The 15,981-nt window shown below is 45.3% G+C and overlaps 1 protein-coding gene across 2 annotated transcripts; it reads left to right on the top strand.

Annotated features, from left to right (window-relative positions):
* Positions 1–1,110: 1,110 nt before the first annotated feature.
* Positions 1,111–14,292, top strand: SGK1 (serum/glucocorticoid regulated kinase 1). 2 transcript variants are annotated; one of them, XM_015412495.1, is made up of 12 exons: positions 1,111–1,207; positions 7,732–7,807; positions 8,487–8,562; positions 8,965–9,069; positions 9,474–9,557; positions 9,679–9,810; positions 10,146–10,258; positions 10,623–10,746; positions 11,119–11,214; positions 11,783–11,938; positions 12,053–12,142; positions 12,880–14,292. In XM_015412495.1, exons 1-12 carry the CDS (start codon positions 1,174–1,176, stop codon positions 13,045–13,047), a joined length of 1,254 nt encoding a protein of 417 aa, XP_015267981.1. In that variant the 5' UTR covers positions 1,111–1,173; the 3' UTR covers positions 13,048–14,292. The 2 variants fall into 2 exon arrangements, with proteins under 2 accessions (XP_015267981.1, XP_015267910.1); XM_015412424.1 differs by lacking the exon at positions 1,111–1,207 and adding an exon at positions 7,268–7,502.
* The last annotated feature ends 1,689 nt before the right edge of the window (positions 14,293–15,981 follow it).

Raw genomic sequence — 15,981 nt, 5'->3', positions numbered from 1 at the left:
CAAGAAAAGAAAGGGAGCGCGAGCGCCCCTTGTGTGCCCTTCAGTTAAGGCGAGGGAAGCCCTGCCCACAGCCTGCCTGGAGAGTGACAGGGCAAGAGACGTCAGGCGGAGGACACAAGTCGGCCTCCCGGGCGCGGCGGCGGGAAAGCCCTCTCTGTGTACTTCACGCTTTCCTGTTCGGAAGCGCCAAGGTGCCAGTATTGGAAAGGGACGCCCTGCTTCAGCCGCCCTCCACCCCTTCGCCGTCCCGGTCGAGAGGAAAAGGAGTCTCAACAATTCGACTCTTTCCTCTGAAATGACACATGAGCAGGAGCCCAGCTGTCTCCCTCCGCTGCTAAAAAGAGAAAACGGGAAGCCGGGTGGGCGGGTGGAGAGGGAAGACAAGAGACAGCCAGCCGGCTGCACAACCGGCGGCTTCCGGCACCGCTTTGACGTAGACGCATAATCCAACGCAGGGTGATTCCTCATTACATCGCTTTCGGCCTGCGATCCCTGAAAGCTTTGCTCCGTAGCACTAACATTCGAGGCCTTGATAGCCCATCTTTCAGCCTTTTAAACCAAAGTTAATAGCTTTGAGCATCGGCTGCTTGAGCCGTCCAGCAATCAGTCACTACGTACGCAAACATTACATCAGAAATCTCAAAACCTCTCCTAGGGGCTCTCGGGCTTCAGGCTACTTTTTCGAGTGAAGGTCTATGAAGCGAGGGGTTTCAGGCTCTTTGTGCTTTTCCACGTCGTCGTCCCCTCTCCCCCCTTTCTAAACTGTGTTTTGACAGGTCTCTCCAGGATCCTGTTGCTGTGCTGATGCATCAGTTTTAACAGACCTGCATTTCTCGTTGCCGCACTGGGTGTGTGTGTGGGCATGTTGTGTATATAATAATCAGCTGGGGATTTCAGTACAGTTGAGGGCAATGTTGCAACCGCGTGGCTAATGCTGCTGCACTTCGGTTCTTCTGTATGTAAATGAGCTTTAAATACGAGGTTCATAAAATGGGCAGGCAGATCGGCCAGTTTCTTCATTTTAGTGCTTGCCTCCCGTGGGGACAGACGGCCCACAGAAAGAGACGTTGTGTTGGGGATTATAACCAAAGTTAAGGATTTACAGCAGCGTTACAGTACTGTTTTTCTCCTCTGAACTGGGATTTAAAGAGAGCAAAGAGGAAGAGAGAGACCATGAGAGGGAAAGAAGAAAAATCTTCTCTGAAAGGTTAGTTAAAAAGTTATTTTCAGGGCAGGGTTCTGATTGAAGATTCATTGGGAGGGGGAAACCCTTTTTCAATCATTTACAACTTCTGATTTAATGAGGAAGGGTATATTTGAGTTTCTTTGATAATTATTTGCTCGCTTAAAAAAAAAAAGATGATCGTCCAATATTCCCTCTAAGCTGTACACGTGAGTGGCTCCTCCTTAACACAGGAAGGCCCCCACTCAGCAGCAACCTGGAACCGCGCAGGGTCCTGCACTGCTCATTGCCCATTTTAAGATGACAGCAATTATATTCTGCTCAGGATACGAACTGCTCCCTCAGTACGGGGAAAAATTAGGGGTAACATTGGTTCTATCGGGTGTTTCAAGAAAAGGGGTTGAAGGTTGTTTTGGTGCACTGACAGGATTAATTCAAGGGCCGCTGCAAAGAAAACTCAGAAGAGAAGAAAGAGCAGGAGAAGCTAGCTGTACAGTATTTATAAGCTCCGGTAACTGCAGCACGTGTGTTAGCTACAGTTGCAGAAATTGGCCTGGTGTAAAGTGCTGTCAAGTTGCAGCTGACTTATGGTGACCCTGTGGGGTTTTCGAGGCAAGAGACCGTTGCCTGCCTCTGCCCAACAACCCTGGCCTTCATTCGTGGGGTCCAATCCAAGTACTCACCAGGACTGACTCTGCTTAGCTCAGGCAAGCCTAGACCATCCAGGTCAGAGCAGAAATTGTTGTAGCAGTCTGCAAATCTATGGGATTTGGGCCTAAGAATATGGGCTACACTCAATTTAATCAGACAAAGGAGGAGGATTGTTCAAAAGGGAAAGGGAGAAAACAGCAACAGGGGCAGTTGAGAGTTTGATAGTTCAGTTAAAACCTTTTAATTTGGCAAGAAGAGGTAAACAAATGCCACCAGGGCACATGGGAAAGCCACCTTCCTTTCCACCGGATCTTCCAGGAAATGGTGAACCTCACCTCTGCTGGGAAATGCCCTATATCCCATAATTATTGGGTTCTGCATCCTTTGGTGATCATCACTGTCTATGCCAATCATGTCTTTGATGCTGAGTGTGCAATGAATACAAAACAATGAGATACCTTAAAGACTGTTCTAGGCTTTCATTAATTTCCCTAGGAAGAGGCAAGGGGAAATCAGGGGGGCACACAAGGGAAGAAACAGCAAACTCTCATTAGGCATTACCAGAACGGGAACAGAGAAGTTCAACCAAAATCACATGGCTCCTTAAAAGACTAGCAACTTTTTTCTTTTCACAGATACCCCCAGTGTTCCCTCTAAGCTGTGTTAGTGTGAGCTAGCTCATGGGTTTTTAGCCTCCGGCTCACATTTTTGTCTTAGCTCAGGAAGGATGGCTCCAGAGCAAACTAATTCATGCAGTAGCCAAATCGCTCGCTCACTTTAATGCCAGCAGCTGACAAAGTAGAATTTTTGCTCACAAGACTCCACAGCTTAGAGGGAGCATTGCTCCAGATACCTCTTAGCCCATGAAACTTTATGTGAGAACAAAAATGAGCTCATCTTTAACATTACACAATACTCCATCAACTAATTTGTTTATTTAGCTGCAGTTGGCCAATATAGCTCCTCTGGAATTATTACCAAGGGGAGGGAAAATACCCACAAAGCTGCTTTCAGGTATTGTGTAGCAGTTTAGGATACCACAGGGCAGGGGTCATTTCGTAGAAAAAGAGGTGCAGGAGCTCATTAGCATAACTCATTAGCACACCTTATTTGCATATGCCACACCCCCTGACATCACCCGAAGTGTATCAGAAGGCAACACCCACCGCTCAGGCTCTACTGGACTATTTTGGATTGCTAGCTATTGGGGGGGGGGAACGTGCAGATCTGTCCTCGCAGAGGAGGGAGAGCTTGTATCTGAACAAAACTTGGGTCTTAAAGGTGCCACTGGACTGTTTTGGACTGGGGGGCCAGGGGGCTCTGCAACTTACCTGGCTGCTTCTTGCTCAGACTGAGGGCTGCTGGGAGCAGGGGGCGGGGCTTGTTGCATGTGCCCACCCCCTGGGCTCTTTACTGCCGGAGCTCCGCTCCTGTGCGCTCCTGCAGGAAATGACCCCTGCCACAGGACTACCAAAGAACTGTTTGAATGAATGGATGAATGAATGAAGACTCAACTGCCTCTAAAGGGCTCTGATGGTGTATGAGGGCTGAGCAGTTTGAACTGTTTATGGAAGGAGAGGAGGAGTGAACACTGTAGCAGAGCGTGCGCATTAGGGGGAACTGTGTGTTGTCTCTGTGCACTGCAGGAGAATGTGCTGCTATTTGAAGTTTACAATCCTTTGGTTGTGAGAGGCTCCAAGGAACTGCCCTGCAGTTCTTGCAGGGACAGATAACCTCTAGGAAAAATGGGAAGTCCAGGAATGGAAGAACAAAGGTATTCGGAAGTTTGGACACCTCATTATTTGAGGGATGATTCCTCTGTGGGGAGCTTTTTTTTTTTAATTAATGATGACAGCTATAGTGTTTTCAGTAAGTGCACAGCTCGGCTGAGGTAGAGTCGCTCCAGTCCCAGTAGTTTTTTGGTTTGAATTAGCCAAAACACAAATTTTGTAATCTTGAATTAGCAAAAAAATTGGGTGGAGTGGGGGTGACGGAGGGGGAAGTGTCCTTTGACGTGCAGGAAGTTGCCTACATTTCTCATTGCTGTTAGTCCAGCGCTGCTTTCTGTTCTGTTTTGTAATACAGTCAAGTCATTCGAGTCAACCCAAGTTTGCCAAGTATCATTGTAAAATGTTGTCTTGCACATGTGCACACAACACGAAGGGGAAATAAGGAAAACAGAGATTTATGAACAGAGGCCAGCATGCCCTTGACATAAAAAAGACCCTAAGTGTATTGCCACATGCCCACTGAAAGTGATTTTAAAAACTAAACCACTAAGGGCAGAAGTTATAGGCTGCACACTTGCTTGCAATTAAATCCCATAGAATTCAGGATAAAATAAGCGAATGCTTGCAGGCCTTTTCCTTTCATGTTAACAGAATGGCTCTGGATCTACGATGCCATCCAGGTTACATTAAAAAAAACAGGTGAGCATGGTTTTCAGGGAATCTGGAAAGCCATATCCCAACTTGGAAGGGCTGCTAGCTATGTTCAAAATGTCATTTTAACTAAATCAATAAGTATGCAACCGGATGAGTAGAAGCTGGCCTCTCATTGATTCCTCAGGATGGAGGAGGGTGTGGAGTAGAGGTTGGGTTACATTTGTGTTGCATTTTCAATGGAGTCTGGAATGTGGTCAGCCACTGACAATGAAGCTGGAATGCAGCCACCCCCCTCCCCAGCATAGAACAGCGCTGTGAATATGGGAATGCACCCTTTTTGCACTTCCTAACTCCAAGTTCGTGGGAATATGTGGCCCTCCTTTGCGTGCCACCTGCTCTTCAGGTCACCACTGGGCGGCGTCCAGGCCAACTCCATTCCTAAACGAATCTCACCTGTTACACAACGCTTAGAAGCAAATAACATCACTCTGGCACATTGTGTTCTTGAACTATTATGCAAATAAAAATATGAATTGGAAGCCCAGTCAGCTTCACCCCCACGGTTGCTTTTGCACACATGGAGATTTCCATCACGTCCTTTCACCAGAGGAGACTGGATCTGTGTTTGTGTCGTGCCTTTTTGGCCCAATGTTTTAAGAAGGCGTTTTCGGAAATATTCCAGCCAGTCCATTCCAAGGCCCGGCCGATCGCCTTGAAGCAACTCTTGTTTATTGAACTAAGAAAGCCCGGACAGGAAACCTCTGTCCCCTGAGTCACTCCCTGCAGTTCATTGAAGGAAAGGCAATTGCTTATCAACCTTCATCTCAGGCGACTGAGGCTGGGTTTAGTCCCCAACGCTCCTTTTCCAGCGCTCTCTCTCACGTGCCCAGCTTTCCTGCCGAGGGCCAACCGCAAACTGACCTTTGTAGATCTGGCCCGAACAAGGACTTGCTGAGGCCGCAAGAGGCCAACCGCAAACTGACCTTTGTAGATCATCTGACCCGAACAAGGACTTGCTGAGGCCGCAAGAACGGAGGAAAGAGCTGTTAATTCTGGAGGGCATTTTGGTAAGACCCTGATGTTTCTTTAAAAATGATGCTTCGCTTTCTTATGCTTGCGTCGCTTGAGGGCCTGAAGCCACAGGAACCAGCGCATTCTCCTCCTCTTTATCAAGCCGGGGTATGAGCAGAAATTTAAGAGACAGTAGTTGCTTAACCCTCTCTCCGCCCCTAGACGCCTCTCTTTGGCAAAAGGATACCTTTGAAGCTGCTTTGAGCGGCGAGGTGGTTGCCGGTGAATGCAACCAATGCGCATCTTGCCAAACTGTCCGTCCTAGCACGGCGCTGTTTTGCAATTAAGAAATACCATCTGATAAGCAGGGACGGCTTTGACCCCAGCAGTAACTGTTTCACTGCATGGCATTGGCTTTGAAGTGGTTAGGGAAAGGGGGGGGGAGTTAGAGAGGGAACCGGAGGAAGACTTGCCGGCTCTGAGGCAGACTGAGAGCCTAACGGCGTTTACTCCAGAGGAGTACTGTTGAAGTCCATGTAATTCTTCGAGTAAGTCAGTTGACTTCGAGAACACAAAAGAACGCCTCTATGCAAATATTTCTGCGTAATTGTGTGCAAAGGAAATCAAACATAGTTACAAGACTTTCTGTCCGTTTACTCAGACGTAAGTCACGCAGACTTCAAATGGGATTTATTCCCAAACGTTTTCAATACCCCACGCAAACGTGCGATCTGAACATCGTTTCTCTTTCCATGAAAAAAAAAATGCAGCCCTATGAAAGAGGTATGTACAGCTCGAAAGCTTACATGTTTGTTTGTTTTTAATACAAAGCCATCACGAGGCTTTCGCTTTAGTTCGACTCGGCTGCCTGCAAACTCCGGCGAATTCCTAAACAGGCGTGCAAAGGCTTAAGAGTTACACAGCCAGGGAAGGCTGCCTGGTTTAAATTGACAAGAGAGCGTGGAGGACTGCCCCAGCCTACCCGGAATGTACAGGTCTTTGGAAGCCCTTCAACCCTAATCCCTGAAGTTTGTGGGAGGAAAGTTAGTTGCGGTGGTTGCTCTCTGAAAAGGAAAGCACTCTCCACGTGCTCAGAAATACCCGTTTCATCATTAAGTCGTACGTTCCCTAACTGTCGGGTCATGCAAAAAAAAAAAGAGAGAGAGCTCCCGCGGTTTAGTAGTGATTAGACGAGTTTGCCAAAGTTAGAAACTGGCCCCATCTCCGGAGCCTCTGGTTAGAATGCGGGGCATCTAGCAAGGCGCGGTCTGAGCTCCGAATAAGGACTCGCGCTCTCAGTGTTTGAAAGAAGGGGTCGTGTGGTCTATATAGAAATACAACGGCTGCTCCTTGAAGGACATATCTTATGTAGAAAGAACTGTGGTGCTGAGGGGAGAAACTCAACTGCTGGCACAAAACCCAGTGCAACGACGACTCCTACTTAATTTTTGCTGTAACAGGAACATGCCGGTCTGGGATTAGTGCTTAAAGAACGTGAGGTTGTGAACCTAAAAAGTTGTAATCAGTGTTACTTCTGTCATCACTGGGTCGGCGTAGCCCCCCCCCCCCCCGGAAAAAAAAAATACTGGATGCGAGAGATCAACAGTGCAATCCTATGCCGATTTAGACCAGTCTAAACCCGTTGGTTTCAACGGGCTTAAACTGCCGAGTGAAATGGGGGCTTGGTCCTCCTTCGCCGGGGAACGTGGCTTTCCAGAGTGCAAAGTGTGTGTGTTGGGGGGGGGGGGGCTTCCTTGCGATCCCATGAGCCAGGGCTGCCTTTCATCCTTTGCGGTTCGCAGAAATCACAGGCTTCTCGCCTCTCCCCCGGCTTGCGTGGTTCCTTGCGACATCAGGGGGAGGGGAGGGAGAGGGCGGGGCGCCGGGCCAGGAAGACTCCAGGCGACTCCGGGCGCCGGGCGTGGCGAGCGAGCCTCTTCCTCATTGTTCTCCCTTGACTCCTCCCATTCTTCCTCCTCAACCACCCCCCTCCGGCGAGGCTGGCATATAAAGTCCTCTGGCGAGCGAGATAGCTAGTGGATGTGTTCTAGTGTCTGTGTGTCGCCGCTCCTTCCTTCCTTCCGCCCCGTGCTGAGCTGCCTAACGAACTAACCCGACTGGCTGTGCTGATTGCCTCCGTCCTTCATTTGGCCAGCTTGGATTATTTCTGCCGGCTGACGCACTGCCCAGCTCAGCAATGACAGTCAAAACTGAAGCTTCGGGATCCACGCTCACCTATTCAAAGATGAGGGGCATGGTGGCCATACTCATCGGTGAGTGCGGCGGGGGGGGAAGAGCTGGGGAAGGGACAGCCGCACGCCTCTCCGGGAGAATTGGCTGGAGGGGGGGGGGAAGCAGCTCTTTTTGGGGTTCCCCTGGCCCAGGGGTTTTCTGGCGTGGAGAAAGAGGTTGGATTGTGAAGGGAGTCGAAGAAAAGACATCAGCGCAAGAGATAGCGGGATTCGTCTGTATTAATAGTTTTTTTTTTTTTTTAATTTGTAGCTTTCATGAAACAGAGGAGAATGGGGCTGAATGACTTCATTCAAAAAATCGCCACCAACTCCTATGCATGCAAGCAGTAAGTATCATTGCAATAATGCAGGCAGCCTGCCGAAAGTGAACGTCAGTTATTTCTGAAACCATGCAGTGTGTGTGTGTGTGGGGGGGGATTCATATAGGATTCATTCCGGCTGATAGAGGGGTGTCTAAAATGTGACTTTTGTGGGGCTGGGGGTTAGAAATTATTTGCAGCATGATCTTAAAACATCCAATTCAGAAGTAAGCCTTGTTGATTTATGCCCTGTGCTTGGAACTGCAGCTTTAGTTGTGTTGAAATCTGACAGTTCTAATGAACATATAGAGTTTCTGAGATTTTGGCTTTAAAACAGGAGCTATCGAAATGGAATGTTTTGAGGTTAATTTACTTTTTTAAAAAAATTCCTGCATTCTAGAAAAATTGCATGAACCACAGTTTCTGTGTTTAGTGCCCAATACATGGGGGAATAGAGACAAATCTAGATTTCCTTATCCCCAAGACCATCCTCTTGCACCTGACCTTTAATTACAGAGGAAACCCAAGTGCTTGCTGAGAAGGGTTTGTTCCTGTCTCCTGTTTCATCTTAGCCCTGAAACCTAATAAACTGTTTCAGAAGACTGCCAACCTGGAACTCTCTCGAACAGAATGTTAGCGTGTCCCCTAGTGGCAAGATACTGTTCTGCTGTTGGGCTAATAATAATGTCCTGTCTAATCTCTGCAGCCCTGAAGTTCAATCTATTTTGAAAATCTCCCAGCCTCAAGAGCCTGAACTTATGAATGCCAATCCTTCACCTCCAGTAAGTAGCTTTTATTGTGTGCGGTCTTTTTTCCAGAGAAGACTTTACTGTGTCAGAAATAGAAACAGGTTTTAAAACAGCTTTTCTCTGCCCTCATCTGATATGTATGCTTCTTCATTTGGAATACATTGCAATGTTATAACTAGGAAAGGAGCACTTTAGAAAAAAATACAAAGTATTGTGCAGAAGAAATGTTTTGGCTAAACCTTCCTTTGCCAACTTGGAAATCTTGTCCTTGCCCTTATGACATGAGTACATAAGCGATTGTAATTCAATCCCTTGTGTTCCTTGTAGAGAAAGTAATAATATTTAGAACTTGGTTTTAATTTTTTTAATTATCTGCATCCACATATTTCTTTGCAAATAATGGTTTCTTTCTTTTCTTTTCTTTATTAATTGCAGCCCAGTCCATCACAGCAAATCAATCTTGGCCCTTCATCTAACCCTCATGCTAAACCATCAGATTTCCATTTTCTAAAAGTTATTGGAAAAGGCAGTTTTGGGAAGGTAAGTCTTTATTTTCATGTGGTTCATTTCATTATTGCTGTAAGGTCTATGGCTGAGTGTTTGATAACTGGGTGGGTTCTTTAGGAAAATAGATCTTGTCTGATGGTGGTTCTTTGAAAGAGCTGGGATGGGTGCCTTCTGAAAGTGAGGGGTTTTTTTTTTTTTTTTTAAACCCCTATTTTATGGAACCAGTGTTTTTGAAGCACAAGGCTCAAAGGAATTTGAAAGCTCTGTCAGCCAGCCCTTTGTTCTCCACCCCTTATGTGGATACAGATTCTCGCACTGCCAGCCTACCTGGTTGTGCCTGGGACTTGCAGCCTTGCTTAAGAAGAGGCCCCCTGTTTCTGTGACCAAGGTCACTTGCAGGAGCACTCCTAAGCGATTAATAATGTGGTCTCTTTCAGGTCCTTCTGGCAAGGCACAAGGCAGAAGAGCAATTCTATGCAGTGAAAGTACTCCAGAAGAAAGCAATCCTGAAAAAGAAGGAGGTGAGCACTGGGGTGTCCTGCCTGCACTGATACCCCAAACAAGAGTGTAATGACCACAGACCGGCTGTTGTGTTGTTGAATACTAATAAGTATTTTTTTCCCTCCATATCCTTGCTTTCAGGAGAAGCACATAATGTCAGAACGCAACGTCTTACTAAAGAATGTGAAGCACCCTTTCCTAGTAGGACTCCACTTTTCTTTCCAGACAGCTGACAAACTGTACTTTGTGCTAGACTACATCAATGGTGGTGAGGTAAGCAAAAAGCACACAGAATGGGGGGGGGGGGAGATCCAAAAATTATTCATTTTACAACTCCCCTTTGCCCTAAAGATTGGTTTGCTATGTGTACCAAGCAGTCCTGCGGTGTTTCTTTGTATGTCGTTTGAAAGAGATTTCTGGGGTGGAGTTACTAGATTTGGTGTCTCTTGCCTGCCAGTATCGAATAGCAGGAAGTGGCCAGAGGCTTTACTAGGCTATTTCCTGCAATTGTTCTCTTTAGCCATATATGATGAGTTTAATTAAAGCATTGTTAAAAGGTTTTTGGCATTGGTAACAGTGTGTCGCTCCCCCTCCCTTGTCTCTTGCAGTTGTTTTATCATCTCCAGAGGGAACGTTGCTTCCTAGAACCAAGAGCTCGTTTTTATGCTGCTGAAATAGCCAGTGCACTGGGTTACTTGCATTCTCTAAATATTGTTTATCGGTAAGCGAAGCACATGGTTACAGATAAGCATAATTTCTGTAGAAAGCAACAGAGAAGTCTGATTTACAAGTGGTCTAGATTAGAACCCTGCGGGTTGGACTGCCCAGATGCCAGCAGTGGGTGCTGGGATCAGTGCAGCACAGGATTTTAAAGGCTTTCTCTTCTGAGTTACGGACAAGAACCAGCAGAGGAATCCCACTTCTGTACATAGAAATAATTCCACTGGTAGGTAGTTTTGAGGACTAAACCATCAAAGTAACAAGTTGTACCTTACAAAACAGTATAGAAGCCCATTATTTAAAATAAAAGCATAAAAAGTTAAGACTGCGTGGCCAACACTTTTTCTTTTATTCTGTTGCTGCAGGGACTTGAAGCCAGAGAACATTTTACTTGATTCTCAGGGCCACATAGTCCTGACCGACTTTGGCCTCTGCAAAGAGAACATAGAGCACAATGGGACAACTTCCACATTTTGTGGCACGCCTGAGGTAAGTCTTGAGTTTGTCTTGTTGAAGTGACAATGATGTATGTGCTCAGAGTGTGTGAGAAGAGAAGTAATTTCCCAGATGAGGCTGAGGGACAGTCTATACTGTTTAGGTGAATTTTGATTTATGAGCCATGATGACAATAAAAGATCCTTCAGATGCAGATTCTTTGAGTGCAACAAGTGACAGGGAACTGCTGTCAAAACAAGCTGTAGACCAAGTGTTTTCTCAAGGCTTCTGGCCTGGGTCTTGGTCTATCTTTGCAGGTTCTTCCATGGGGAGCATTTAAAGTGTAGGGGTTGGAGACTGAGGCTTGGTCTTTTTGTGGCATCCTATTTTGTCTAATGCTTCCATTACTTTTTTGCTTTGCAATAGTACCTTGCCCCTGAAGTCCTTCACAAGCAACCCTATGACCGAACTGTTGATTGGTGGTGCCTTGGAGCAGTTTTGTTCGAGATGCTTTATGGACTGGTGAGTTTATACAGATTATATGTGCATGCCAGCAGAGTCTGTCTCTGTAGTAACCCACCATGACAGGTGGAACTGCTGAAGCTGGATTGGAGATTTGCTGTTGATTTGCTGTTGATTTCAACACATCCAAAATGTTTGTGTTACTCATGTCCAGGAAATCCTACTGGAAATCTTTGTGGCTTGAGAAAAAACAAATTCAGTGCAAAAAGTGAATGATTGGGATGTTGTTATGGGTGCCTTATCACTGTGGCCCTTTCATGTGTGTATCAAGAACATTGGGAAACACACACACACCAGCATATTGTAAATGCAAAGCATGCATTTGAGAGCTGGTGTGATGTAGTGGTGTTGGACTAGGACTTGTTCAAATTCCCACTCCATCATGAAATTCACAAGGTGAAATTGGGCAAGTCAGTCTATCACAACCTAACCTGTTTAACAGGGTCATTATGAGGATAAATGATAAACCCAAGTTTTCTGTTCTGGCTCCTTAGGGGAAGGGTACAGTAATGTGACAGTTAGTATTAGGTATTTAATATTTCTTTACCTTTCCCTCTCCTCTTTACAGCCTCCATTCTATAGTAGAAACACTGCAGAAATGTATGACAACATCTTGAACAAACCTCTGCAGCTGAAGCCAAATATCACCAACTCTGCTCGACACCTTTTGGAAGGTCTTTTGCAAAAGGACAGAACCAGGAGGCTGGGAGCCAAGGAAGATTTTGTAAGCATTAACCTTGGGAGTTTGGGGGGGAGGGGGTTAGGAAAAAGGCTAGACTATGCCAGTCGTCTTCAATTACTCTTGTCTGAATTGATTTAATTTCCGTTTCCTCAACAGATGGAGATTAAGAATCATGTCTTCTTCTCCCCAATTAACTGGGATGATCTCATTAATAAGAAGATTACACCCCCTTTTAACCCCAATGTGGTAAGTTTTGCTGCTAATTATAGGATGTTTGAAGTTCTATTTATATTTTAGTGTCCGAGCCTGAAGATAAAAATACTCAACTGTACACTTTGTAGTGTATATGTATAATCAGACTGATCCTGAATAAGCAATCAAATATTTGTTCGCTATCAGAATGCATATTTCTCTTGTTCATGGGGAGAATCATGCAGGCTAGAAACTCACTTTGCCCCAAATGCAGCTTTCTTTTATAGCTAGTTGTGTTTTTCAAGCTCAGGGCAACACCATTGTCCTTCCTACATTTGACTTCCCAGCAAAGGAGAGTCCGTGTCGGGGGGGGGGGCACTAAGAGCCCTGATTTGCGGAATGAGCCCTTGTTCTTTGAATTCAGTTGGGCTTACTTTATTTGAAGTCCAAAACTGAGATCAAGTTGACCTCGGCCCACCCCCATTGAATCCCACCAGGGGCCCAAAATGAACAAATACCATATGCACTCTAAAATGGACTGGGGGGATGATGCTGCACAGATTACCACAACATGCCATCAGTATGTAGAGTGCTAGGAACTTGATCTTGTATGAACCTGGGGCTAGAGTTGCACAGTGAAAAGAAACATGAACTTTCATTTTTAAGCTGGACATGACTAGATGTGTAAAAGAAGGTTCCCAAGGGTTGTTTCCTACCCCCACCCCGGTTTTCTCCCCCCCCCTTTTACAGTCAAGAACAGGACTGATCATTCTCTCCTTGTCTTCTTACAGAGCGGCCCCAATGACCTGCGACACTTTGACCCTGAGTTTACGGAGGAACCTGTCCCCAACTCCATTGGCCAGTCGCCAGATAGCATACTCATCACTGCCAGCGTTAAGGAGGCTGCGGAGGCTTTTCTGGGGTTCTCCTATGCACCCCCCATGGATTCTTTCTTGTGAATCTCTTATGATTTTTACTTTTTAATTATGACCCTTCTGTTGGCCTTCTGGTTAAGCTGCCAGTTGTCCACTCATCTTGAAAGAGGAAAATTTTGCACATCTTCCCACTGTGGCAGCTTTGCAGCCTTAATTTCAACAATACTGTTTGCTGGAAGCTTTTTTGTTTTTGTTTTGTTTTCATTATTGTTGCTGTCGTTTGGAAGAGCACACCTAACTCCTTTAAATAAACTTGCAAACATTTCAGTTCCGGTTCTTCCCACTCACCAAATTGGTGCTATCTCTTCTGGAGGTTGAAGGAGGAAGGAAAAGCAACTGCTGCCATAGACTGCCAGAGATTGTAAGCATAAGAACAACATGCTGTGGTGTTGTTTTTTTTAAGAAAATGTTCTGAAAAGCCTTGCTTGAAGTTCTTTCTGGATGTGATAAGGATTTTACGAAATGTGCCTTTTTTCTGATGAGATCTTGTGAGCTCCAACGCTTTTCCTTTCACAAGAGTGATTCTTCAGTCGCATGCGTGTATGCGTGGGTTTGCTATGTGGACAATGGTATGAGTGTGGTATGCGCAATTTGCTGATGGACTTAGTTCAAAAGCGTCAAGTGTGACACTCGCAGGACACTACAATGTGGGGCATTGTTTGTTACCTTCCATATTTGGAAGATGATTAATTAATAAGTGTAGATAATGATTTTTTTAATGTAAAAACTATACAGTTAATAATGAAAACTACCAAGATGGGCTTTGACAATGTATCCAAGATGCTTGAAGAAAGCATTGCTGCTATGGGAAAATATATAAATACTTCTATTTTTAGAAAGGGTTTTATGGACCAAAATGCCAGAGCTGTTATTTCATTTTTTTCACTTGTCTGTAAAACTGGGCATTATTTATGGTTTGTGGGGTTTTTATGTTTGCATTCCTGATTGTAAGTATTGTAAAAAGAGAAAGACCTGTACAGTTGGTTGCAATGCTAGATGTATATTTAAAAGGAAAAAAAGGCTTATAATGTATATCACCATTGTAATGTAATTAACATGGTTATAATATGTACCATTTTTGTGACCAAACCCATTGGTTTGCAGTAAAAACTTGGACAATATTTCTATAAATGCTGTCTGTCCTTCCTCTATAAATGGAGGGGCTTCCCTGTTCCCTGCCTGTTACATCTTGGCTTTCTTCCATCACAGCAATTATTCTTGACCATAACTCAGTGCCTGTTAGTTCATAATTAAGGATCATTAAAAAAAAACAACACAATTGTACAGTGATGAACAGTTGTATTTAAGAGGGTTACCAAAGCTTTATTTATTGGTTAGAAAAATTGCGATGGGAAGTTATCCTGCAAACCTCTTAGGAACGTAATTTCCTCTTACTGGTAAAAAGATTAACCTTAATAGCTGGTATTTTATATTGCTGATTCCAAGCTGCCAAGTCAGAGCTAGTGGTGAGCCATAAAAGCGTTGGTGGGTGTTGCTTAGTTGCTACTAGATCATGCTGGGAACATTAGAAGGAAGGTGTTTTGCTTTCAGGGAAGTGCCTTTCAGGGTGCTATTGCCCAAAGATTCTGTTAGCATGTTCTTTATATGTTCTTTCATGATAAAATTGGGACCTGGTTGTTCATGTTGCTACCCTTGTAATGCTTATTACAAATACCAAATAATGTGAGATGATGCTTCAGAAACATGGGCCATCTGCTCTCAAACTTGTTTCTCACAAACCACTATATAATTCAAGACACAATCACAGAGCAGGTGTGTTGTGGAATAGGTGCTTATAGATGAGCAAATACCATTGAATGAGGCAAGCGAGTCAACCCATTTGCTATAGAGGAAAGGGTGCATACCTTTCCCAGTGGGCTCATGAGCATTCTGCTCTGCCAAAAAATATAACAACAAATCAGGCCTTGAGCACACATGTACATGTATACAGTATTCTGTATACTATTCTATAAAAGCATTCTGTCTTAACTCAGCATGACAAGTTGGAACACAGGTCAGAAGAAGAGGTTGGGTGGGAAAATACTACACTTTCCTATTGAACTTTCTTGAGCTACCTAGGACAAGTTTGGTATAGTGGTTTGGTGAGAGCCAGTTTGGTGTAGTGGTTAAGTGTGGACTCTAATCTGGGAGAACCGGGTTTGATTCCCCACTCCTCCACTTGCAGCTGCTGGATGACCTTGGGCAAGCCATAGTTCTCTCAGAGCTGTTCTCTCAAGGACAGTTCTCTCAGAGCTCTCTCAGGCCCACCTACTTCACAGGATGTCTGTTGTGGGGAGGGGAAGGGAAAAGAGTTTGTAAGCTGCTCTGAGACCCCAAGTGAAGGGCAAGGTATAAATCCAATCTCCTCCTCTTATGCTGGTGTGGATTCATTGCATCATCTCTTTCTCCAGTACTGAGGAGTACTGCAGATTAGTTCATTGTAGGGATATGCAGGGGTCATTTAGTAGAAAAAGAGGTGCAGGAGCTCATTAGCATAACTTATTTGCATATGCCACAAACCCTGACATCACCGGAAGTGTGTCAGAAAGTAACAGCCACCGCTCAGGCTCCACTGGACTGTTTTAGATTGCTAGCTGTTGGGGGGGGGGGATGTGCAGATCTGTCCTCGCAGAGGAGGGAGAGTTTGTACCTGAATAAAACTTGGTCTTAAAGGTGCCACTGGACTGTTTAGGACCGGGGGGCTGGGGGGCCCTCTGCAACTTACCTGTCTGCTTCTAGCTCTGACTGAAGGCTGCTGGGAGCAGGGGGTGGGGCTTGTTGCATGTGCCCGCCCCCTGGGCTCTTTACTGCCAGAGCTCCATTCCTGTGCGCTCCTGCAGGAAATGACCCCTGGGGATATGCAAATTGAATGTCCACAGTGCATTTTGTCACATGTTGTGCTGTTCAAATGAATGCACCACATAGCTATCTCTGTTTCTCATAGCTAAGAGAAAATGC

This window comes from Gekko japonicus, unplaced genomic scaffold (assembly GCF_001447785.1).
Source record: "Gekko japonicus isolate JY-2015 unplaced genomic scaffold, Gekko_japonicus_V1.1 scaffold184, whole genome shotgun sequence".
In the NCBI taxonomy this organism is placed as follows: domain Eukaryota; kingdom Metazoa; phylum Chordata; class Lepidosauria; order Squamata; family Gekkonidae; genus Gekko; species Gekko japonicus.
This window is presented reverse-complemented; position numbering and strand designations above follow the sequence as displayed.